General features: G+C 39.5%; 1 protein-coding gene across 3 annotated transcripts in view; it reads right to left on the bottom strand.

Annotated features, from left to right (window-relative positions):
- The window catches only part of cacna2d1a (calcium channel, voltage-dependent, alpha 2/delta subunit 1a), an 88,125-nt gene that overhangs the window by 52,079 nt on the left and 8,670 nt on the right, over positions 1-27,376 (bottom strand). For all 3 annotated transcript variants that reach the window (XM_069700376.1, XM_069700378.1, XM_069700375.1), the window contains exons 2-3: positions 16,598-16,679; positions 13,245-13,361 (exon numbers count right to left, since the gene is read on the bottom strand). In XM_069700376.1, the coding sequence (XP_069556477.1) occupies positions 13,245-13,361; positions 16,598-16,679 (199 nt within the window). The remainder of the gene's footprint in view (positions 1-13,244; positions 13,362-16,597; positions 16,680-27,376) is intronic.

Below are 27,376 nucleotides of genomic sequence, written 5' to 3'. Positions count from 1 at the left end.
AACTGCTTGACTTAACAAAATTTTGGCTAAGAACATAAAGATTATTTATTGACAAATCTTCAATAAAAGAATAGTACAATTAAAAATACCACTTTGTTATTTTATTTTATTTTTTTATATAAAAATTGACACATTACACACATAAAGGCCATCAGAATTTGTTGCTTGTGTGTCTCATAAGTGGGGTGTGTCTGCAAAATGCAGATACTTATCTCACTGATGAGGTATTGCAGTGGACGATCAGAGCTTGGTAACTTGTAGTCGCCCTGCAGATTCATCTGTCTGTAGTAAGATCTAAGAAGGCTGTGTTGGACACTTATATGTATATAAATACCTTATCGTGTGTGTTCATAAAGTTCGGCAATTACTGCTCAGCTGCAGTGTCGGCAGGAGGGGGTATTATAGCACAGCTCAACTTCTTTTATATATGCTGAATCCGGCATCCTCCTCGACTGCACAGGGTTGCATATCTGTTGCTATAAACACTGCAATGCTTTAGTTCTGGATTTTGCACAGTTACGGGACCCACTAGGGTGATTTGTTCTTAAATGGTCCATCATAGTCAAAGTATTGCTGCTGGTACAGTATAAGCAGCACGTGTTGCACAGTGCTTCCACACAGTCGCTGTTTATTCCACTACTTTTTTCAGTCAGTGTCAAAACACTGAAAACACATAGAGCAGACCTAAACAATGTTGGTGCATGTTTCAGTTGTTTATTAGTACGAGGCTTTTTTCCCACAATGCCTCGCGGCCTATTTCAAATGAACCGAACAATACAGTCATGACACAAACTGTGACCAGCAAACCGAACGGGTGTGATTTGTTTTACTTGAACCGTTCCACCCTTAGTCTTCATGCACAAGTGCAAGCAGAATTTTGGAAGCGATGGATGGAGGACGGGTTTAGCGGTAGAAGGGAACAGAGGGAAAAATAGCAATTCATCTCAGTAAACTCTTTCACTCACTCGGAGCTCCCTCTGCATCTGTGATTTAAGTTCACTGGATTACAGATTTAAAACATTGTGCTCTACAGATCCTGTGAGTTTGTATTTTGTAAGCACCACACAGAGATGAACTGTGTAAACACGCACGCTTGCTTTTCCGACACGCTCCTGGCAGGCTGATTAGAGCATCCAGTCCTGCCAGGACAGAACACACACACACACACACACACACACACACACACACACACACACACACACACACACACACACACACACACACACACACACACACACACACACACACACACACACCTGCCATCTCACTGATGTGTAGGGAGGCACGGGAGAGCAGAGGAAACATGAGCATCTGCTGTTGTGACTGGCAGCACTTTAGTCAGATCTATCGTGCTCAGCCTGTAGGGAGCCAAAAGGAGAGTGGTGAGAAATAAAAAAGAGGGGAGAGAAAGAGACATACATTTGCACACATTACAAACACACACAAACACACATACAATGACAACAGAACAAAAAACAACTGCACAGTAAGTACGTGCAAGTTGTCAAGTTAACCCTACCTACTACAACACCGAGAGGTGAGGAAACAGCCCTCACTAACATACCAACTTCCCAGGAAGTGATTTGTTAGAGACTGGTGTTAGTTTCATAATCCACTGCTGTGCACTGGTTTGACAGCTCATCTTTCCTGCAGCAAGCTCTTCCAGCCGACGACGCTATCTGGTTGCCAGCTGGCGGCAAACAACTCCCAATTACAGCTGTACCCAGCTGCGGTGTTGACTTGGCGGTTCAGCATATGCACACATACAGTATGTTTTGAAATAATGTCACCTTCGATTTGTTTTTTTTTTTATATCACTTTTAAATGATCGGACGAATAATTGGCTAGATGGTGCTGCCTTTAGTTTCTACTTGAAGTGCGACGGAGCGGCGACAGTGTTTTGGCAACAATAATGTGAAGAGTGATTTTTATTGTCCGCAGTTATGTCACACTCCAGTTTGCATCAGCTTCGGTGCTCACCACACCTCGCTGCTGTTGTTTATACACCAAGAAAGAAAGAAAAAAAAAAATCTGACAAAAACGCGTCAACAAAACAATGTAGATCATAATTTTAATTTTGCCTCTCGCATGAAGTGCAGCTGCTGCTGTCTACACCTGAATGGGACTGAATATGACAGAGTGGGAGAGAGAGAGTTATAATGAGCTAGATATCAAATGTGCACTCCCTCTCTGTATGCATATACTGTACATCTGATAAGTTTCATGTAGGAAAACAGAGATGACAAACACAAAGCTAGAGCGCCGGAGACACACAGAGAGTGGAGTGCGACAGCTGGGCTGACAAAAGCAGCCAGACACACAAACACAATCCAGGAAGTAGTGAATAATGAGTCACTGGTGGCCAAAGTCACACACACACACACACACTCGAGAGTGAGTGTGTATCTCACTGATTCAACATTTTCTGCAACATTATAGACATCAAATATTTATGCTTTTTGTTGAGAGAGACAGTAATATGTTTTCACAATATTGCATCATGCCAAACAAAAAACTCTCTATCTTGCAATAACCATACTGAAGTGCTTTTATTTATTTTCATAAATTCATTTCAACAGCATTAAATCATTTGTCATTTGGTTGGCAGAAAACTTTTTTTGCAAACTAGTAGAAATTGAAATATATTTTGCAAAAGTTTTGTGGACAAACCATCTGTTCGTGGATACTGTGAAGAGCCTCTTCACTGCTAATTGTGTATACATAGTTGGCTTAAGAGGCAGTTTTTTTGAATATGTTTCAGACTCTTCTGGCACACAAGAGCAGGAAAGCAGCCACTTCAGCTCAAGGCCCAGCGGACTGAGTTTTAATGCAAATATAGGAAGAACAATTAGGAAACACAAGGTATTCAGGCAATCAGTATTACATTATTCATAGCTTAATGTTCACTTAATGAAAAGCTGAACTGACTGCAGTAAATGAGCAGTATTTATTTTGTTTGAATTTTTTTGGATCAAATACAGCAAATGTTTGATGGTTCCAGCCTCTCAAATGTGGGCATTTGTTTCTTTTCCTTGATTCACACTGAATATGTTTAGGTTTTCAACTGTTGGTCAAACAAAATCAGACTTTTGAAGACATCACACTGGACTCATAAATGCAGGAAACAATCAGCAGATTAATCAATAATGAAAAGTATCATTAGCTGCAGCATTAGACTAATATACGCATGGTACTTGCTACTCATAACTGCGGGCACCATTAAAACACGCACACCAAACATTGTAACAAAAATCTCAAAATAATTTTGACAAATAGGATGGTTTGCATATTTTGCTCATGTGTGTTCCAATATTTGATTATGAGCAAGCAGACTAACAGCGACTTTTAATCTTCATGTGCCCTTTTCCATTTGACTGTGACTGAAGGAGGCAATATTTTAACATCTCAGCACTACTCACAAAATCAATCATACCTACTGCAACAAGTTAGTTACTCTGAAAGGCCCACTCTTGCATAGTATACCATTAACATAAATGACCTGCCAATAATAACCCCATGGCATGTGACACAGAAAATTTATGTTGTTTATTCAGCAATTTTGAGATCATAAATTCTACCAGCACTTCAGTGAGAACGACGTCAATGTGCAAAGTGAGTTTTCTTCAGAATGTCATCAGAAATACAATACAAATCATTTACAAACTGTTTTCAATTTATTGTACACCTTAATAAATTTTTTTTTTTTTTTTAAAGTGTGAATGAGGAGTCTAATGAGCATGTTGTACGCGTGTGTGCGCCTGTGTGCTTACCCTGTGATTAGGGCCCTAACAGCAGTGTCTAATGACTCACAGCATGTCATCTAGTGGCGGTTTAATAACACACTTGCAGACACTAGAGATCAGTGACTCCTCTGTAATTACGCACCACTACATAACGCAACACTTAAAAGAGCTCTATTCAAGTGCTCACGCTCTTGCCATCGTCCTTCTTAGACAATTTAATGAACATGAATGTTGTTAGACAGGCCATTTTGTGTTTAATACGTGCATAAGGTAGACTAAGGTAGGCGAGGACATGAATGAAAGTTTTCTCATTTTGTTTGTGCAGTGTTAAATGTAGAAGAGGGTAGCAGAGCGAGGAGGAAAGAGAATGAGAAGTGATTCATTTTGGGAGTGAGGAATCTGTTTATGATGCCCATGTTGCTTAGCAACCAGGGTGTCATGGTTACCTGCTGCCTCCATGGTCCATGCACTGTGGAGAGCAAAAGCTCCCATGTGATGGCAACACAAGAGACCAGAAACATTTTGTTCATTATCTTCCCACTGTAGTGCAAGCCATCTTTCTCCTCGGCAATTAAGACTCAACTCAAACCTGCTTCTCTGTGCCAAAGCCAACAGCCCACTCACAATTAAGGAAATTTTGTTTCCTATAGATGGAGATGGAGAACCACACTGAGAGTGATTTAAACCAACGCAAGTGGCCGAGGGTGAAAAACAGCTCCCGTTTTTTTGTTTCCAAAATGGCCACCAATTGTGGCTCAGACTCTGGTGGGCAGCCAAAGCCTTTTGAATCTGCTGCCAAAGTGCTAATGCAATCCTGGGCCTGAAATAACCCTCACCAATCAATATTCAAATAACACGGTACTTAGCTGTCTGGGCTGCAGTCCTGTCATCCTCTCTCCCCTCTATGCTCTTACTTTCTCTCTTGGGTGGTCACTTTTTTGGTCTTTTTCTTTAACTTCATTGAAAATAAAAGACAAACAAAGAACCTTCCTCTCAGCCATTCCCATTCCCCTTTTCACCTAATGACATTGCTAGAAGCCAGTCTGCTCTCTTTTGTGTAGACAGTCTGTCTGGGGGAAGTCCTGGCAGGCTGCATTGTCCCCCTAAGCAGGTGCTTTTGTCAACAAGCACCCCTCAAGGGTGGCACAAAGCCTTGGAAGGAGTTCTTGAGGGAAGTCACATAAAAATAACCTTCCTCTTGACCTAATAAGTCAGTCCTCTATCTTCACTTTTAGGCCAGCCTGTAATACTTCCTGGATTTTATGATGTCAAAATAGGAGACTGTAAGGATTTTACATTTCAAAAGACATGCAAAGGATGTTGTTGTACTTTTGCAGTCCTCAACTACATGAAAATATCAGAAGTAAACAAAGCATTTGTCTCTTGTTAAGGACAAAAAACCAAAAAGATTGTACAGGATAAACTCCAGTAACCTCACAGAAATCAATAACAATCAACCACACCACAGGTTGAATAACCCAACAAAATATGAAAAATAAAAGTAATGCTGTGTAAGACTATCGATAGGTACGAGCTAAAGGGGGATGCTACTTACTCACAGTGGCTCAGTATTGAGCCTGCGACTTTAAGCATGAAACAAACTTGTTTTTACAAAAACAAAACAAAACAAAACAAAATTCATTTGTTTTCATTTTAGAGTACTTATTAGTGTTTTTTGCTGAGTGGTAAAAAAAACCAGCATTATATTGGCTCAGTTGGTATTTCAATTACTTAATGTGGAATTATTTCAATAAAATATTTAATAAAAATTTAATATAATAAATGTCAAAATGATCTTGTCCAGCAAAACTGCATTTATTGTGAAAAATATTTTGAAAAAACCCCCATTGAATTGAGTAAGTCTTGAAATTATATTTACATCTCACTTTAAAAACGTTTAAACAAGTCTTCAATTTCAGATACAAATTCATTGTTAGAGATGTAATGATATTGACACCTGTTTGTTTCACAGTCCTGTTGCTTGTGGTGGAAACAATTGCAACTACCTCAAAAGCTAAGGTTTCGCTTATTTCAAGACAAGTAGGCTTTTAAAATGATATTTGACTTCATCTCGGTAAACATCTCTTAAGTGCAGTTTGATAATTTCTCATCAGTAACTGTGGCACTCTATTTTGTAACCACCACAACATACTCCTCCTTATTAAGAGTAAGGGACATATCTGGAGATCTCTGCTGGTGTCACTATGGGAAGAGAAATGACCTATTCTACTGGGGGGAAGTTAACCACAGGCACCATCAAAGAGTATTGGTTAAGAGGAACGATTCAATAATTGATGAGAACAGAGTCAGAGGTGGCCTGAATATCAGAGAGAGGCTATCTGCTGTCAAGACAGGTTAAAAAAAAAAAAAGAAGAAGCCTGGGTCAATGTAATGAACAAATGGACTAAAAGTGTGTGTGCAATCTGTGCGAGTTCATTCACAATTATTCACCGAGCCACACCTATACAGTAGCTCACAGTTATGCAGTATGGATGTAACAATGGAGGCAAGTAGAGGAGGCTCTGAGGCGAAGACACACAAAGAAAAGAGAAAGAAACTGAGTAAGAGCAGGGAAATAATGCAGGGAAGAATCCTTAGTCAGTTTTGGGTGCCCTTCAAACATGCCTGTATTTGGTTACATTTGGGGAAATTGCCAACATTCAAAGTATGCCACATTTGTCATCAGCAGTTCCTGTTTGCAATGTATCCACAGGAAACTATCACAGGATCACTTTCACTTTCACTCTGAACAAAACATGACCATTCTAGGGTGTTTTCTGGCGTTAGAAGAACATTTTTCAGTGATTTATCAGCAAATTTATATACATGCCATTGTAAATACTGATCTTAAGTCACATTGGATCTAAATATATACTTATTTCATCTGTGTGAGTCACTTTTCATACAAATTGCAGAGTAGAATGAGCAGGATAAACAACAACAGCAAGCTTCCTGTTGGTATCACAATTAATCTATCCCTTTCACCTCACAGTATCTTTGCCTCATGGCTCCTGACTTCCCACCCCCAAAAATATCCTGATCACATGTTTCAACCAGACTTCCTTGCACTGAGTGTCCTAATGGTACACGGTGAAGTGAAGCTACTTGAGAAGTTGATTAACTTTCAATTCAGGAAAATGCGTTTCCATCATTACTGTTAGCACTAAAACTGTCGTTTCGGAAAGGTTCTATTTAGATATCCATGTATGTTAATACTGTATATACACAATAAAGTAAACTACTGCACAGAAGAAAAACTGGCTGCCTATATGAACATTAAATGGTAAGACGTCATAACATTTTACGCGGTTACATTTCAACATGAGCGGTTTCAATTGATAGAAATGTCTGACAAGGTAACATAATGTAGAGATAACACACACACACACACACACACACACACACACACACACACACACACACACACACACACACACACACACACACACACACACACACACACACACAGAAGAAATAGGAGAGGACAGAGAGGGAGAAAAGAGGAACATGAGGCAAGACAAAATTGGGAAAAGGGAAATGAAGAGTGACAGAGAATCAGGGTGAAGTTAGGGGAAAAGAAGTTAAGAGGGAGTCATGGGCAATACAGATGGAAGGACAGGGTTGGAGGGAGGGATGAGAAAAAAAGACACAAAACAGGAGAAATATAATGTGACAAGAATTAAGAATAAGAGCAAAAAGCAGATTTGGGATATGAAAAAAGTCCAGAAAGGTAAGACAGATGATGACATGAGTGTGTGAGTGTGTGTGTGTGTGTGTGTGTGTGTGTGTGTGTGTGTGTGTGTGTGTGTGTGTGTGTGTGTGTGTGTGTGTGTGTGTGTGTGTGTGTGTGTGTGTGCGCACGCGCGCGCACGCCCACAAGTGGAGAGGGTAGCCTGTGTGTATGTAAAGATTGAGCAACTGTTTTCTCTTGAGTTGTATCAGCAGTGAAACTAAGCTATGACAGCAGCTGCCTAAATAATCTGACTCATCTGCTGTATCAAAGCGATCTGGGAGAAATCTCCCAGCCTCCCAGCCTCAGTCACACACAAGCACACACATCTACACATATCAATACCTCGCTCTCTCAAAAACTGAAATAATCAGCCACATTGTAGATGACAACAAGCCTTTCAGGGGTTTTGACTGAGGCAAAAAGTTGTTGCAGTTCCCTCAGCACTGAGCTAGTTTCTTTCCTGTTGGGAATCACAGTTTCGCTTGACATCCTTTTAAGGACAACACATACTGAATGCAGAACATTGTGGCACAACATGAAAGAGGCAAATTCTTTGATCACCCATGAGTGGTATAGATACAAAACCATTTCCCCAGACAGATCAACAATGCTTTGGGAACACATTAGATTGTGTGAAACAGACAGGTGAGGAGTGATGGTATAAAAACAGAATATATGTATGTGTGAGAGAGAGATATTTGCAGCACTTAATGGTGTCACACTTAAACCTTGTACCCTCAAGATACCATTGTTTCCAAGTCCACTCAGACAAGCCAGTTAGACAATGAAAAGTGTGTGTTTTGCACTTCAGTTAGTGTTACAAAAGCGTATGAACAGATAGACGACAGATACCCCCATAAGAAAAAAGAAAGAGTTCAATGTAAAAAAGACTGACGGTGTAACAGAAAGTACACAGCGATGTGGATTCAACATATATGCAGAGAGTGGAGAGAAGAGACACAAAGAGACAGGTAGACATCATCTAATGAGCAGCATCCATCAAACCCTTATGCTCATTATGTAGAAGTAAACAGGAAGGAAATAAAAGTCCTTTCAGGTTGTGGTTACTAGTGTGGAGCCAAACTCCACAACAGTACTGATACAAAGCAGATACAAACCAACACGAATTTAGGACAGCATCTTTGATGGATTAGAGATAGAACTGACAGTTGGCAAAGTGTATTCATTAAAACGCTCCATATCGGTTTAGTGATACAAAAACAACAAAAAGTAATAATAAAGCAAAAACAAGCCTTTTTTTTTATCTGTGAAACTCAGAATTGTGCAAATCCCTGTCTTAATAAGCCAGTCTTTGTATTTTGACAGAAAGAATACTGATTACATTATTTTGCAAAATGTAAATATGCATTGAATACAATTTTTTTTAACCTTCATTTGTTTTGCTGTATGTGCTATGTGTAATCAGCCCTTAAAGTATATGAGAAAAGTGAAATGCTTGAATAATATGGGAACACCTTGGATTCAACAGCTGAAAGACAGTTTTGTGAACTGTAATTTTTGTCTTCTGCAGACAGACAACACTGAGTTTAACCTCCTGTGAGTATGATATAAATATAATGTGTGCCATAAGTTGTGGCTGTGATGAAAAATCGTATTCCTTCTAAGTAGCCACAGCTGCCAACAACAGAAATTGCACGTCAAGGGAGCACCGCCATCAAATGTACTGATCGAATTGAGGTGACGGGATGGACAGTTGTCAGGTTGACAGACAGCAAATCCAAGCTGGCCCCTGATTAAGTTAATGACAGCAGCCATCATTCTAATGGGATTGTGTCCATTGACAATTGCTGGCACTCACATATCCACCCAGGAACACACACACACACACACACACACACACACACACACACACACACACACACACACACACACACACACACACACACACACACACACACACACACACACACACACACAAGCAAATAAACACTTGCAAAGTGTAGCCAGAAGAGACAAGTTGGCCTAGTGTAAAAAGAAACGCTACCAGCCAGACAGTCCATCCTGCTTATTTCAAGCACAACACGGCCTGAACTGTACAGCTGTAGGGGGAGGAAAGACAGACAAATTCAGCCGTTTTTAAACAGTACTCTCCCACAAAATGCTATCCTTACAGATCCTCATGGTGGTGTGTGTTTCTTATTACTGTTTATAGTATATCCAGACAATGTCGCATCCTAATAAAGATCCACTAAACAGCCGCCCCGTTCTAAAAGCCGAAATTGTAAACTGGCCAAGGTTAAATTATTAACTTCAAATCTAAAAATCAAAAAAACTGTCAGCGTGGAGTGCTGCTCGGGTGTGTGAATTGTTGTCCCTCCGGTGCTCTTCAGTTAGGGGATCAAACAGTTTCAGTTTCTTCAAGTTTTCAACTCTAAAAATGTAACTTCATAAATTTGTGCACCAACATGTGACCTTACACATCTATGGTGGGTAAGGTAATGTTACGCTTCTGTGACTACTGCCGTTTGGGTTGATTCCTATTAAGCCATTTTCTCCTGCGGTGTCCAACTACTTTTTTAGGAAATAGATTGCAATATGTACACAGCCTTTATGTCACAGCCTTGAGCAGGAAACATATATTCTAGAAAAATACATCTACCAAAAATACCATTAACTTAATTCATTAATACCATCGGAGTATCTGGAGGTGGAAACTAACTCTTTATGTACCTGTGCATGTTTACCCATTTATTCCTGTGAGTGGTAGTTTTTAATAAGGATGGGAGAGAGGTTAATGGCTTCAAAGGTTCAAGCAGCACTGTGTGAACAAGAAGAGAGTGCTGCAAGTTGAATTGTGTGCTAAGAGGCCAAGATCCTAATGGATGGGTGGTCTGCAATATGCTTCTAGTCTTTTGTATGCTGCCTCATGGAGGGAGAGGGGGGAGGGGGTGCGTATAGTGCACTCATGAATTTCCTACCACTCTCCCCCTCTTTTACACTCATCATCATCATCTCTCTCACAAACACATCAGGCAATTCAATTTCTTTCTTTCCCTCAGAGAGAAAGCTCCACACCCTTACATCATCACTTCATGCTGTGTGTGAGATCGGCCCTTCTAAATGGAACAAGGGATATACAAAAAGAGGAGAAGGAAGATAAGATGATATAAAACAAGGCAGGGTGGTAGGTCAAAGTGGGGGCTTCTTTACCTCATGGAGAACTACTGTTAGGTTAGTGTAGGTCAGGTCAGAAACATTACAGCTGCTACAGTCCTCCTTTCTACTTCTATTTCAATTCATGATTCCGCTAAGTGGACGCTCTGACTATTTATGGTCCCTTACATAAATTGACTGCCATAAAGCTGGCTCAATTCTACTAAATTATACAGAGCACCGTTTACAGGAGCTGCCATGCCACCATGGGCCATTATTTAATCCATTTTTGAATAAGTAACATGTTTGTTCTGCAACATTTGTAACATAACAAAATGTGGAAAAAGTGAAGCGCTCTGAATACTTTGCGGATGCACTGTACATTCTGAGAGGACCAATGCGTCAGCATACGGTGTTTGGCAAAAAAAAGTTATATCATCCCATCTACACCGTTTTAGCCCATCTAACCCTTCTAGCAAAGGACTAAACCACAACTATTAACTCTGACATGTGAAATACACAGCAGATGGTGTTGATAAGATGATGATGATGATGATGATAATAATAATAATAATAATAATAATAATAACAACTTTATTTATATAGCACCTTTAAAAACAGAGTTTACAAAGTGCTTTACAGAGAAGCAAAGCATAGTCAAACATAACGTCAATACCGGTAAACATTTAGGAAAACAGGAGGCAAAAAAAAGACCATACCATTAAGGTAATAAATACAACAAAACCAAACAAATAACCAAAACGAGCAAATGGAACAGAAAACAAACAAATGAATAAAATAAACAAACAAAAACAGGGGAACAAAAGAACTGCATAAAAGGACATAAAAGGACGACATCACTTCGAAGCAATTCTATAAAAATGGGTTTTAAGAAGTGATTTAAAATAAGTTAATGATTCTGCAAGCCTTAAGATGTAAGAGCAAAGCCTGTAGTTTAACAGCTCTATTTCACTGCCATTAATTCGCTGATCAGACATGTTTATCTCCCAAGGTGCAACACAACAACACCAGAAACTAATTGTACCTCATCCTTTGGCAATTATGGAGAGGTAAGAAAAAACTAAATGCTTGGCTGGAAGGATTGATGGGATAATCAATGAGAATGTAGCCATGGCAACAGGCTGTCAGCCTTTAATTGGATATTTCTGGCTTTCTGAGTCAGATTGATTGAGACTGGGAGCTTCCCGAGCTCCTAATTTAGTTGGCCAGATACTGTTAAAGTAAGGAGCAGTGAAAGGTTTTGTGGATCAATTTCACTTCCTGTCCTTTGTAACTGGGAAAAAAAAAAAGACCAAGAGGCTATCAAACCAGCAGCCCCATAAGGGTTAACATAGGCTACTAACTTTCACAATAACAAAGCTGACACCATGTCCACCAATTTAGTTTAGCAAGTTAGCATGCTATCATTGTCTAATTAGCAGTAGTATAGCTGAGGCTAGAGGATATGTCGTTCATTTTTGGTAATTGGTATTTGGTAATAAGAGTACTGGACAAACACATTTTTAAGCCAAGGAATCACCAGAGTTATTACAGTTCTTTGACAGAGGGATAAGATTGTGTGTAACAAATCTCACAGCAAGCCATTCAACAGTTGTTGGAGCTGAAACATTTCACTGGATACGTGAAGTGTCATACTAGCAGGTGTCACTCGATGAAAAGTTTGGGGGGGCCCTCAAATTACAGATTTCATCCTCTGCTTTCTGCAGAACGTGAACGGCTTATGTAAAATCGTTGAGTTATTTCAGGCTGGATCAAAGTGGTGGACCGACTGGGCTGATGAACACTGCTATCTCTAGAGCCACTTTTCATGCTGCTGGCAAACAAACAAATCCACAGTTTGCCAACGTTGTACAAACTGATTTAACTCTAGCTGTTCAGGGTTGTTTACACTAAAGGGGAAACCAAATCTGACACAACCTCACAGCTCTCTCTCAAGGTCACTGTCTGGTCAGCCATTCAGCAAGGAATAATTTATCTACATGGAGGTGGACACGGTCAAGAACACTTTACCACGAGATGAGAGCATTTGCTAGCGGAGCCATCATGGCATTTTCCTTTTGTTCGGTTCAGGCAAATGACCCATGAAAGCAGCCGGTATGGATTCGGGAGGGCAGACAAAGTCTCAGCCGTCTCACAAATCAAAGTGAAACAAAAAAGGGTCACTTGTGACTTTTTGTCAAAACAGCAAAAAGTGGTACACACCCACACACACACAAACACAGCGATTTGTTTTTCTATGAGTTTTTGGCATGATACGTTTGAAATAAGTAATCTTGCTGGAAGATGTCTGATTGTATTGGATCAGTGCGTTGCCTGAAGCAGCGGCTGTGTAAGTTCCAGTGTCTGTTCTGACGTGAAATGAAGAGAAGCAGATTGTTTCTTTTTGTTTCCCAGGGCTCTGGCCACTGTGCTCAGACAGATGCAGGACCTGATCTCGCAAATAAACAATCTAGAATTTGCATTTCATGTGACCATCTCGAACTACAAAATTAGCAACTTTAAAGGGTCACAATTACCACAAATAAGCATTACACCACTATGACAAAAGAGGAAAAAAAAGCAAACTTCATTCACCACTGAAATAATTTCTTTGAAGTAGCAAGGGTGCCACAAGATCATGAGATTACACTTACCTTTAGGGCCCGGGAGCGATTAGCCAGCAGTTTCTCTATGTTCCCAGCAGCCGTTGCCACCAGTTCCGCTGCATTGTTGGACTCCACGCTGAAGTGAGTTCTGTGTTTATGATATATCTAAAGCAATCACAAGAGAAAATCTGGGGTCAGAGATAAGAACTTAACCTGAATGATGTCATCTGATGTCGGAATGCTGCACAACAGTTACTGGTGGGAAGAATTTTAAAAGTATGGACAGTGAAACTGTTTTCCACTGACAGCGGGAGGAAGACGCTGTTCTCTCATAAAATTGAGTTTGCAGGGGTTGTATCTGTTTCACACATGGATCCCTGCTTTCCAGTTGAGTGAGACGACAGGATAACCACAATATCATTATTCCAATACATACTTTAATGAAGGGATCAGGATCTTTCTCAAGTAGTTTTAATTTTTTGAGTCTAGTATTTCTTTTCAGATACAATTACAGTATCCAAAGTCAAGAGGGTTACCGCGCGCAAGTGATCTTCCTCTATTCTTCATCGAACCTCACTGACCAAGGCACAAAAAGGAAAGCTTCACATCCACTGAATAAATTGCAATGTCAGGTTATGTAACAAGACAATTTACTCTACTATAGAATATGCTCCAGCAAGAGAATTAAGAATCACAAATGGCAAACAGCCAATTATTTAGCAGCCTAAAGGGATTTCATTGTCCGACATTCAAACCACAGGACTGAGGCACATGCATGTATTTGTCTTTATTCTCCAGGCATCCTGTGGATTTTTTTTTTTTACTTCAGTTAAGAGCTGTATTAAAAGTAATACTATAAAGTTTTAGATTTGGATTATATTACAAAATGTCAACTTTATTCTTAGAATTTCTATTTCTAATCTGTATGTTAAAATTTAACAAGCTCATGCTGTAATTTAGATTTGGAGTGTCTTAAATAAAAACATGCAATTTTCACTGACAAAAGGTGTACCTGTCTGCAAACAGCTACAGATTGTGTCTATCATTAAAAATACTTAAAGAATTTCCAGTTGTAAATTACCTGTATAGGCAATTTGCATAATTTCTCCACATATAAAATTGAGCAAGCTGCACAACACTCCCTTTGAACTCTACATGCTTTGTACATTACATTGTTTTTAAACAAAGGTTTAAATATGATTCAGCTGCACAAACACATTTAATTCTCATTTCTGGTGACAAGTCATGACACCACATCAAATAAAAACACGTTTTGTAATGATTTCAGTGATGCATTAAAGCCGACTGATTTTATTCTCAAAGGGAGCCAGAAGTGCCAGATGCGTTATGTCAATCAATGAGGATGTCAAAAGCTTCTTCTTTTTTTGTCAGATGTAGGCTTCTGTCTGGGTGTATGTGTGTATAGGGACTATAGCCATCACAGTGTAGTTGTGACGCGTGTACATTGTGCCGGCAGAATGAAATGATGTAGCCTTATGTCTAATGAGAAGATACTATATATAGCCTGGCGGTGTATTGTGACAGCTGAGGTCGTGCAAGGAGGGTTAATGAGAATGAGACATAAGTGACAAAAAGTACACCCAATAATTCTTGTCAATTCTGAATCAGTGTCGTGGAGTAATGTCAAACTGAAATAAAGACACATTTCTGCAAAGAATTCTGTATTTTTGGTGTTTGTTTGGAATTGTGTGGCCTGCTTAAACTGTATAAAAAAGAAGACATTTTCCTACTCACAATGCCAGCACTGATCATTTAATTTATATGATAGCTGTGTGCGGGACACTAAAAATAGTTTACTCTATTATTTTCAGTGTCCATGAGGACGACATCAGCAACATTAGCATTTGGTTAAACCCATCTGTGATTTTAGCATTCTCTGCGTTATTCCATGGTTACTTTTATATTTTAATTCAGTTCATACGGTGACATACTGAAAGGGTGCGTGGCAACTTGTTGCAGCGAGTTTTGACAGTCTGGTCAAACTGGTCACATGAAAGACAGCTAACATTGACAGCCTCCCTCCCATTTACAATGTGGGAAGAACTTAGCACTGAATGTGTCGCGGGATTCAATGCTGACAATAGCTATGAGTGGAAGCTAGTCAGCTGCACTTGCGAGCATCCCCACAAATTATGACTTGTAGTAAAGGGACAAATGTGTTACATCGCTAATGGTGTGACCGGCTACTCGTAAACTCTTTTTTGGTGTGCCTTTAATACACAGTTCGGTTCCAGGCAGTACACAAAGTTTACGTATCTCCTCACAATACCCGACCAAATGTCAGTTACACTGGCATCGCTGCACAGATGTGTCTGTGCCAAAGAAGGGTAAAGCTGGCACACCCCAAATGATTATACAAATGTATGAATTACCTGCAAGTTAAAAGTCTTACCCTAAGTGACTACTATTTCTTACACTGTTAAATTAACAGAGAATAGACTCGTGAACAGAGAGACTACATGAAATGTTTAAAGTACAAATAGGGTGACGTCGGCGCAGGCGCTGCCTTATTGCGGTTCAGTTGGCGGTCAGATACAAATCAGGGCAGGCTAGTAAAATCAAGAGATTTAAAAATGCAAAAAAGTTTAATCAAAGCTCTCTCAGTCTGGCCTATGGACACGTTTTTTTTTTAAGAGGCCATGCATTGAGATAGACAATTAAACCACGGCAGTAAGAAAAGGGCGAAAAAGCCCGGGGCCTTCAAGGAGAGCCTTGCAGGAGATGAGGCAGTTGCATGTTCAGTGCTGCAGACGTTCAGTACAAGACCATTGCAGCTGCTTAAGATCCAGGTTTGACATTGCCTTCATGCAACAGTTGTGCTGTAATGTTATTGGGGAAAACATTGCAGCAATAAATGAAAAAAATAATGCTGCAGCTGGGCTCAGCAGCTTTATGACTGGAAACATCACATGTTGCTAAGCAACAGAAACAAAAACTAATAGCCTGCCATGGATGCAATGCCTACAATTAATAGTGGGCAAACACTGTTTTAATTGCATGCCAAATTAAGAGCAAAAAAAAAAAACTGTTATGGGTGATCTACAGATTACTTTTTGCTTTGGTTCTTGCACACACTATTTCCCACAGGCCTGTTTAAATTAATAATTCTAGCAATAACACTGGTCATTCAGCCGCTGTAATAGAAAACTTTCACCAAGAGCCTTAGAACCTAGGCTCCCCTGTGACAAGTATAAGAAAGAAGCAGTTTATTTATCTACATTTAAAGATATGCACAATAGCTGCAATACCATTATTGTTTATATCACCTTACACAAAAAGTTTGAATTCAAATTTTAGTTCACCTTTATAATGTAATGATTGTAATGTAATTTTTCTGTGCAAAAACAGCGAGTGTGTATGTGTGACAGGAAGTCACTTACCTGTATTAGGCTGTGCATGCCACTGGCTGAGTCTGTTAATGTGATCAAATCTTTTTGCATCTGGTCCACCCATTCTTTTATCCTAAAAACACAAAAAAGACAAAAGTAGCCACTTATTCCTCAGCCAGTAGAAAGCTTCTGTTTGGACTGCAGTCTTATCAAATTTGTTGGGCTACTTCAATCGCACTCAGTTTAAATACAGTCCACGTGATCACATGACCTAAAGTGAGCTTTAATGCTTACCTTTTCAATATGCTAAAATATCTGTTCGGGGAGGGGAAGCATGAAATAATAATGTTTAGCCAACATTGCTCTACTCCACATGAGTTGTGCATTAAGGCAAGAGTTATTCATAGTGTTCAGCATGGGAGTATCACATCCTCTGGGGTGAGCTGCTGGTTAATGTATTCCTCTGATGAAAAAGAGGACAGAAAGGGAAAGAGACATGAAAGTGCCAGAGACAGACAAAGGCGCATTTATTAGGCTTTAGATTTGGTTTTCTGTAACTTACACACCCTTGAGTCAAGTCAAAATTATTTTATCAACCTTGTTGCATTTTAAAACATCAGAGCAACCAGTGGTATTCTATGACCTCTATGTGATTTCTGCATGTGACCAGGTACCAGGTGTCTAAACTATTGTAAATTAAATTTATGCCCGGTAATTTAGCCATGGGGATTTTAAGGACACCGGCTCCTTATGTGGAATACTTGACATTCAGTTTAGTTCAGGTTATGTCTGTAAGTGCGTAAGGCGTCTATATGAGACCATAGCCACTATACCCTGAACTATGAAACCACCAACTAATCTCTTTACTAGTCAGGTGAGACTTCTGCACACCCAACATGCATCGCAAGCTATTTAGGTTTATTTCCTAAACATACACAGTACTATTTACTGTATTTTAGCTGCTGATCACACAATAAGTTATTATTTTGGGAAAAAAAAATGCTATAACTGCTTTCTTGTAGAAAATTGTGTGTTCAAACAGTAGATATTAAGCTGCAGCTGCTTGTTTGAGCATCAAAACATTACATTCGAAAAGATTAACCTTTTTTGTTGTTGCTTAGAAAAATCTACTGTCTGTAAACACAAAGTACAAGATGATAAAAAAGTTTTAAAAAAACAACAACATGTAGTTTGACATAGTTAACTTGTAAAAATGGGAGAATGGAAGAAACAGCTAACCTGCCACGCCACAAACTCTAAAGCTCACTAACTCACTCATTATCCTTTAATTGTTTAATCTGTACAAAAAACAACATTTTAAAATATGACATTAGAGGGTTATGTTTGGTGCTGGAGAAAACCATTTTGTCCCCCTGGCACTGTGAATCTACCAGCCACTCAGTTCTTTTGCCAGACACTTTTTTGTTTTATTAACTAGCAGTGTGCAGCAGCATGTGGAATACCATAGCCACAACAAGATCCACAATTTTCAAGAAAGACTGTTAGGATACAGGCTGTAAAATAATATATGTCAAACAAATATGTTGGTTCGGGCGAGGGGTGTCCAGTGTTTGAGCTAAACTAGACCTATTGGCTGCTTTTATATACCCTACAGATGTTGAGAGTAGTATCAATCTTCTCATTTACCCAGCCTATTTTCCAAAATGTTGATTCCTTGAAACTGACCGTATTCACTGAACATCATTTTCGCTGGGAAATTTCGAGTTCATGAACTTTTATGAAGTGCTGATTTAGATATTTCTCAGGAAAAGCAATATCCACAGCTAATAAAATTTACTACCCATGACGCATTTGTCAATCCTGCCCAGTTCAACAGCACATCTGTGTTCTGAACCCTCTAAAAACAACACACTTACACCTATACACCACGGTACATGTTCAGTGTGGCAGTCAATAAAAAAATACATGACATAATCCATAAAGAAAAATACCTTTTTTCCCCCACAGTGTGAACTAACCTCTTGACCTTCCACACTGCTCAGGGGCCTTTGACATATCAATCCTGTCTATGTTGTCTGATTTAAAAAATACAGTGTAATGTGAGCAGGCCGGGTTATCTCACACTGGAAATGTGTGGCATAGCAGTCACATAATATATTTAGCCTTCTGAGAGACAGCTGCGGATGTTAGGATGGACATAATGTCAGCACATTGCTATTTTTTTTTTTTTTTTTTTTTTACTTCTACCACACAATCACACATAGGCACACAGACACGCACACATACTGTAGGTTTATTTAAAAAGAAAATCTCCAACAAATGTCTTTCAGAGTCATAGTTGTTATGTCATGAAGTCAACTCCAGGGTCAAGATGAGGTTCGCTGACCACAGTAAGCAGGTGTGCATTGAGGTTGTTATGCATGTGACGTTTCCAAATGAGCCCAGGGTGGGGCATAACAACAGGTGTCTAATGGGAAAACCGAGAGTATGCGTGTGTGCAGTGATGCTCCATCAAAGAGTTACGTTTCATTGTCTGTCTAATTTTCCAACAAGTGCTGACTTTGACCTCATTCAAAACACCATACAAATGTTAATTATTAATCCTTTTGAAGAAAAGAATAATATTTACCACATTTACTGAGTGTATTGCAGCATTATTTCCATTAAATGTACTTTAATTGTGAGGCATTTAGTGTTGCTGACAAAGTTGCTGATCCAAGTTAAGCATTGCAATCGTAGATACAAACCTCTACAGATCGGTCACTATTTTTGAATTTTTGATTAGTCATTTCAAAAGCAAAAAAATCTATTAATTTATGCAACTTTCGTCTTGAGTTTTTTCCTGGTAAAACTCCGGTAAAACGTGTGTGGTGCTATGAGATTAGATGGTACGGTACGGTATGGTACGGTGCCATGCAAAGACTACTAAAGCTGTCAAAAAGTTGTGTGTGGAACTCCTTCCAAAAATAATAATTCCCGTGGAAAATCAAATAGTATTTTTGTTTGAAATGCCCATTGTTATTATGAACCAGCTGGCATTTATCCTGTTATTGTGGAGCTTCTTTGCATAACCTTAATGAGGAGCGTGCAGTTAGCAATAAAACATGAGCTGGGGAAAGTATCCGACTACAGTAGTTGTGATTAAAAGTCCCTGACTCTTCTGCAGCACCTCAGAGCCCCTGCATCAAGTCAGCTTGTAGTATAATGAAACTCTGTGCTAATCGCTCACTCTACTTATTTTTAAAACTCTCTGATCTTGGTTTAATAAAAGCTCCTGGGTAACAACTAAAAGGCTAAGCAGTGTTCTGATTAGCCACTTCTACAGTTAACGATCTTCCTCTTATTAGTCAAAAGGATGCAAACCCTGCATAACACCAGGATGTGTGGCTTCCTCTGAAGTGAAGAGTTGACTATGTGTTTCTGAAAATGAAGCAGACGATGATCATGGTCTCAAAGTGAGTTTTTAACAAAGAAATGTACATGCAAAAAAAAAACATTTTAGGATGGAAACTTGGAGCAGGACGTGGAGAAATTAGATAACATCACTATCCCCTCCCATGCTTGACATCCACTCTGTCCCCCATGCCCTACTCCTTAGGGAAATTTGAGAGAAGGGGGCAGGCAGGGGGCGACTGGGGGCGGGGGTGACAAGGAAAGGAAGGAAGCATCCAAAATGGCTGGTGAGCTATGTCGAGCCACTCAGCTACAGCAGTTGTTGACTGCTGGGCAAGAAATGAGAGGAACCATGTGATACTCAGCCAAGTGTGAGACCTGCTGGCATTGCAAGCCTCTTTTCTCTCACACTCACTGAGTCATTAAAATCAACCACTTATGAAGCAGACTGCTTTCATGACAGGCAGTTGTTGGAGCCCCATTTTTCTGCTTTACTTCTTTTTGTTCTTTTTGCCAGTTGTGTTACTCTTTCAGATGCTTTCTTGCTCTCCTGACAACAAGAACAGTCTGAAAGGACAGTGCAAACCAGGTTTGTACAAGATCTGGGACGATTTAGTTTTGGTCAAACTGTATAAACTGTAAAAATATGAATGGCAGAAAAATCCAGATTATTCGTGATTTTACTGCATCTCAACAATGAGCAGCACCCACACACTGCTAAGGTGTTTTCCATCCACAATAACTTTAACTTCTCTTTGACATTTCTGTCCTCGGAACCAGCCATCAGCAGCACAGATACTTTCTTCACCAGGCCGACAGTAAAAATCCACTGGATATAAGTAGTTTACATGTAATCATGAAATTTCTACTGACAATTATTTCAAATAATTCCGATCAACGATTTAATTGTCTTTTTTTGTTCATTCATACACTGAATGAAGATGACGAGCCATTCACTGGCATTAAACATTGAAACATACATTTCTGTTTGCCAGCACCAGTAATCAAAATAAACAATGTACCATGGTGGTGCTAATTCTCTTCTCGTCTGCCATTAAACCATAATAACATCATTAAAAGAGCATCAGTCGAGCCTCAAATGGGAGAAAACAATGTGGAAATAATTATGGAAATTTGACATTTCCGCCTGTTTTCATACAGATGAATGGAAACCATTCTAATGATTATGAAAAATAATTGCAGTTACCTCAAATGATCGCTATTGGGGGATTATGTAATAATTATTACATAGTAGTTTATTCTGCCAAGTGGGAAATACCTATCAGACTGCTAATCACTTTGTTCAGCTGCGGTCAGTCAGAATATCACTGGTCACATAGATTTTCCTGTACTGAACTAGAAATGTGCCACTGACTTAAACATGCACACACTTTGGACTTGGAACAGTTTCATACACTTATAAGACATGAAATGAGAAGTCTCACTCAGCATGTTATTTATGAAATGTGACTCAGTGTTCGCACAGTACAGATCAACGCAGGTTCACTGACTTTAGAAAGCTGAGGACACACTTGGTTGGAGTTTAGACAAACAGGTCGTCTGATATGAGGGCTCCAACTATGAAAGGACGGTATTAAAATTTCATCAAGTTCTTTCCATGTGCTCAGTCACAGGCCTGCGAGTTCAATGGTGTGACATTAGATGAGGTGCAGGCCAACGGTGTCAATATTGCCACCCACAGACATTAGACACATTTCTGCAGACCACTTTAGGAAAACAGAAAAACACAGTGCACATTTTAGAAGGCATGTGAGACCTCCTTACTGCTAAATGAGCTGATTCTTTGACTAAACTAGTGACTCTATATCTTAATTTGTACTTGACCCTTGTGGCCTTGAGTAAAGTGGTTGTTGGGGAGATGAAGTAGCCCCTCCTCTGTATCCTTTTGGCCTCAATCAATCTAATGACTGGAAGAGAAACTGCCTCTGTTAGGCCAGCTGTCATGTGTGTGTGTGTGTGTGTGTGTGTGTGTGTTGAAGTTGGTCTGTAACCAGAGCACTGGGTCTTTCAGTGAGTAGTAGGGGGGTTGTCCAGGGTCAAAGGTCACCAGGATAGGTGCAGCTCTTTTGAAGAAGCTCTTAATGTAATGAAATGGAAGTGACTGATTTTTTTTTTTAAGCATGTGTGCAGGATCAGTGTTATATAACCCATCACTTAGAGTGATGAACCAAAGACTGACTAAACACTGAAAGCGGCAACTTGACTTTAAAGATTAACACTGAACTTATCAACTTTTTTGGGCTGGCCCGCAACAGTTGGGTCAGCCCAGTAAATGCAAATGTCTGTTAATGACTAAGTGAAAGTGATAAAGTTACACCAGTGATTGGCCAAATGCCGCAACTTTATGTATTTGTTTCAAATTAAAAATCCTCATTTCAAATTAAAAGCCCTCATACGTCCATGTACTAAATTTTGACTTTGTCGTGTTATTCAAACAATGGATCAACTGATGGTGTGTAGTATGCAGCTGAAGCTTGTAGTTAAAAATCCACAAAGAATTATCACCCGAGTCTACGTTTCCGCTTTCCATTTGTGCCTCTTTTAGCTCATTGTTGGTTCGCATCCCAAAAACAGTTTTTCCTTACAGTAATCGCTCTCGTAAACTTCATCAGCATCAGCTGTTTTCAACAAAGAACATCTGATTAACCAAATGCACACTTTTAGCACCAAATAGCTACAAACACAATAAGCAACAAGTTGGTGGACATAGTGGAGCATTTAGCAGAGTAGAAAAAAAAAATGTGTTGAAAAAGGTGAGGAAAGACTGTTGGATTTAGATTCATGAGATGGTCCGAAACTCCAAACTAAATAATGTTACCCCACATCTACTGGATAGACACAAAATGTGTCTTGCAATTTAATGGCCAAAAGAATAATTAATGGACAAGAAATTCATTAGATATTTGGTCATCTTTACTACAAAAAATTGGCCTATTTGTGAGGTGATTCTGTTCAGTTTAGATTTGACATATGTGAAATTTGGAGTAAATACATTGATGTGTGTGTGATCACATTGTTTAAAGGAGTAGTGATAGGTCAGTGTAATAATGAGGCAGACAAACAAAAAAATCACTTGTTTTTATTCTCTGATTAAAAAGTAAAACAAAAAACAAGAACTTAGAGGTGACGAAACAACCTGATTTACAACATCCGGACTGACAATTTACAACCTTAATTAAAACCAGATAGCCTTGCTTTGCCAGTTGGGAGCAGGCTGTCAGAATCGAGGGGAGAACAAGGGGATGTGGACACAATCCCAGAATAGAGAGCATGACTCAGCATGAGAGCACTGCTGCTTTCTTCTGACCAGATTAACCCCTCCGGCATAGCTACATGTGTGACTGTTGAGGAGGCAGCCTGTGTTTTCCTCTCACTCCGTTTGTACACTTTAAAACCACAGCCTCTAGCTTTTAGCGGCTGTGCAGCAGTTTAATACACTTTTAGCAAGATGAAACGCTTGTAGGACGATCAGCTCAGGAATTGAATGTGCCTTAACCCTCAGAAAGTAGTAACTGTTAAAGCCTCTTGGGTACAGTCTGTCAGGAAAACCATTTGGACTGAAGGACAACTCGAGATTGTTACCGGAAGAGCAGTTGCAGTTCACATTTTGAATGAAATGATATTAAAAGATAATTCCTCAGTGTTACAATTTGGATTTAGTTTTTTTTATGTTTTGACCATCATTCCTATGACAACAGATACAAGCAGTGAGAAAAGCAAGCAGATGACTGGAACAGAAAACAAATAGTATGATTAACCAAACTCTGACATTAAAAATGCATTACTGACCTCAGAGGCAGTAGCTGACATTTAAACAAAGGTCTGTTCATATTTGTTCTGTTTGGTTCTGGTGAGTAAAGACAGTTTTTATGAACTGTTGTTTCCAAAGTCATACTTTCAGAGTGTTTCCACATTGGGTAGCACTAATCTGTATTATGCCAGAGTACGACTGCCCCCTCTTCCACCTCCTCCACTGTATATTAATGTTCCATACCCAAGTATGCTGCTAAGGTCAGCATCTGCACGGCGCACATATACACAATAAAAACGTGCACCAAATCCAATTGATACAGTTCCCACAGTTAACTTCACAATGAAGTGCTACTTCACGTTACTGCTGCTTTTGTTTTGGGTGCATAGACAAGGAGGAGGACACTTATCAAACTTTATTTATCATTCAACAGTCGAGTAATGTTTCCGTTGTATCGCCAACAGCGATACACTTCCAGGTTTTGGTACAGCTAGCCTTTAAACCTGATGCACAATGTACCTGAGTAGCCTGGTCTGGACTGGAGTTCCCCTCTTCCACGTGTACCCGTGCACGGTATGACAATCTGTGCATGGGTACGAACTTTGGGCTCTTACGTACTTGTACGGAATGTGAAATCACTCTTAATCTCTTCTAATGTCAAATCTATCCACATCAAACCCATTGTTAACATTGTTTTTGTTAATAACACAGGATATCTGTTGTAAAAATAGCAGTTTACAAACTGTTTGACTGACCTACTGGACGTACCATAGTTGTGCATGTGCTTGTTTTCCTGCAGTTCCTGTCAAATTATCATTAGGATCGTTACTGACATTTTAGGGATGCTCATTCAAAAGAAAAAAAAAGAAAAGAAGTGATTTAGACAGTCGGAAATAAAAACTGAAACTCTAAAAATATGACAGAAGTTGTAATAATAATAAAAAAACTATCCTTTACATATGAGCTGGCCTCAAACTGTCCTGGAATATAACTTTCTTTCAACTTTTCAAATCTCAACTACCTTCATTCATGGTTTATATAAAAAGCTCACAGTGAGGATTTTTCAAGGAGTTTGTAATCCAGCGTTAAAAGATGGTTCCCAGATGGAGTTCATGCAGAGAACATTGGGGAGAACTTTACCTTCAAGCTTTTTCTGCAGAGTCATGACTGTTCTTTTCATAACCAAAACTTATTTATGTATCCTTAAAAGAAAGAAAGGAGTAAGGAAACTTTAAATAAATACCCTGTAGACTGTGTTCTCATTTTTTAGACTGTCTTTTTTGGAAAGGAAGGAAATGTTTTCACATCTCACTGCTTAACGGGCACTAGCAGCTTACTAGCAGCCAAGTCGTGTGATCTCAGCTGAAACATGGTATCATTAGTTGAATTTCATGCAGCATGTACGCATGTCACATCCTTCAACACCAGGGGAAGAGAATGAAGAACATCTGGAAACATGACCGTACATTGTCACTCAGCAGCAGGGATTTTCAAGTGCACCCATGTTATTTTTCATGGCTTTATAGCTGGCCTGTTTATTTTCCGTTTTCTTTTGTTTTTAACCGAGGGCAAAAAAAGATATAAGACACCATGTAAACACCTTTAGCCCAGTAAAAGTCTATTGATCCGGCAATGTTGGTCGTCATTCTGACTGAATCATTGAAAAGTCAGGCTCACACCAGCTCAGGGGCCCTGACGTGCCCGTGTGCGAGCAGCCACAAGAATCCAGGGCTCAATATCCAATCTTGGAGTTTCCGCTCCAGCGCTCTCACGCCTTGTAAACATCCTCATGTTTTGGTACTCAGAACCCAGTCTGCAGATCCACATTTGATCTCTTAATACCATCAAAACCCTCATGGAAGAAGCGTCTGACAGCAACTCCGCCTCACCCCCACCTTCCTTTCAGTCTCATCAAGTTGTGAAGTCATGGTTTCCAGCAATCGGAGACAGTTTGAAACCTTAAATCCTCTACTAATAGCAGTGATTTGGGCTTCTAATCTTTTCTTAGAGAGAAACGAGTCTGACACCATTACCGGAAGCAGAAGAGATGAAGAAAAAAAGCCAGGGATGTTTGAGGATGTCAGCATGGATGTAATTGAGCCACTGGGGAATCGCAAATAAGAGCTCTAACTATGAGGCAATGCATCTAATAAGCAGTGAGCTTGACAGAACATTGTAGGAGACTGTCACGTTTGCCCTTCATTCTGACTTTTACTATCTACATTTCCCTTTTTTCTTAAACTCCCTTTATCCATCTTGTGTAAAACTAGCACCTATTGCTTCGTTTATTTCTTGCATGTCTTTGTCACTCCATCTCTGCCAAGTCTTTCCCCTTCATTTCTTCTGTTCCCTCTTCCCTTCTACCTCCCTGAGTCTGCTATCTGTTTGCTGTTGTGTGTAATTTTGTAAATCAGGACCACATTTTCTTGTTGTCTTCATATCGTGGAGAGCTTACATCGTCATCAAAACGCCACATAATTCGTTTTTTTTTAGTATTTCAAGGTTTTAAAGTATTTAACTCGCATATGCACCAAAAATAGATACGAGTGAGTCAGAAAACTAATTTAGGAACAGCATGCGAGTAAAGATTTACGACCTGCCATAATCTTTTTTTAGAAATGTAATCTATTGACTGAATACAAGACATTTCTTATTAATAAATGTGAGTGGAGTAAAGTGGTCATGTTACTTCAAGCCTACAACCCATTTCTATTCACATGTAAACGCACAGCATTTCCTGTAGCTCCGGGGTCTCCAACCTTTTTCCCCTGAGAGCTCCTTTGATCTACTGGGTCATCGCGATCTACTGGTTCCTGGAAAAAAATGTGGTTTGTCCACAGTAGCGGAGCCAGTCGTAAACATCTCTCACTGATTTAGGGATAAAGGTATAACATTGGTCTGCCGAATGCTGCAACTTCCCATAGTGTTTCAAAGGAAAAGCCCTCATTTTAAGTTAAAAGCCCTATTGTGTTTCACAGATATATTGTCCTAATCTTGTACTAACAAACAGTGGCCTTTAGTTTACATGGATCATTGTGTGATTTAGATGGTATTGTACAGATGTGTATTGTGCGTTGTGTCTACTTGTGTCTACCGCTGCCTTTCACTTCCAGAGTCCTCCCCTGCTTTTCACATCATAATTGCATATAAGTAGAGGGAGCGCAAACACACATATACATGCATGTCGTATAACTATAAATAGTGTTTTAATAAACTGTGTTGAATATTTTTCATCATGCTCCTAAATTCCTTTGTGTGCTATTTTTTATTTTTTTCCATTTAAGAAGCATGAGAACTCCTTTGGGGAAAAAAAAAAAAAAAAAGGTTAGCATATAGCCTTGTATTGCTGCCTTGTTTCAGTGTTAATACACCCATAATGCTAGAAAGTTAGTTCCCCCCAGCCCTCTCCCTCATCTCACATGTATCACCACCAAAGTACAAAAGAGACTAGTAATGATATCCTCTCCTTTATTGAGGTCAATAACACCATAATTGCAGGCTTTGTAAATGTCTCCCGGCCTCATTATCCTCTACGACAAGACGTTATTGATATTTCTGCCTCTCCTTCACATTTTCCTCTCAGCGCATCAGTCGGCACATTTTACCAAGAGCAGTGTTTAAGTGAAGCCTTGACAACAGTATTTTCTGTGCTCTATCAAGCACTTATGTTCGGGTGTATTACAGCACTAGAGGAGCTGACTTGA

The sequence above is a fragment of the Brachyistius frenatus genome, unplaced genomic scaffold (genome assembly GCF_029030835.1).
Source record: "Brachyistius frenatus isolate BFR_SWC_R1_liver_20210118 unplaced genomic scaffold, ASM2903083v1 Contig_33, whole genome shotgun sequence".
NCBI lineage: Eukaryota > Metazoa > Chordata > Actinopteri > Embiotocidae > Brachyistius > Brachyistius frenatus.
The sequence above is the reverse complement of the archived record's forward strand: the minus strand, read 5'-3'. Positions and strand labels throughout refer to the sequence as shown.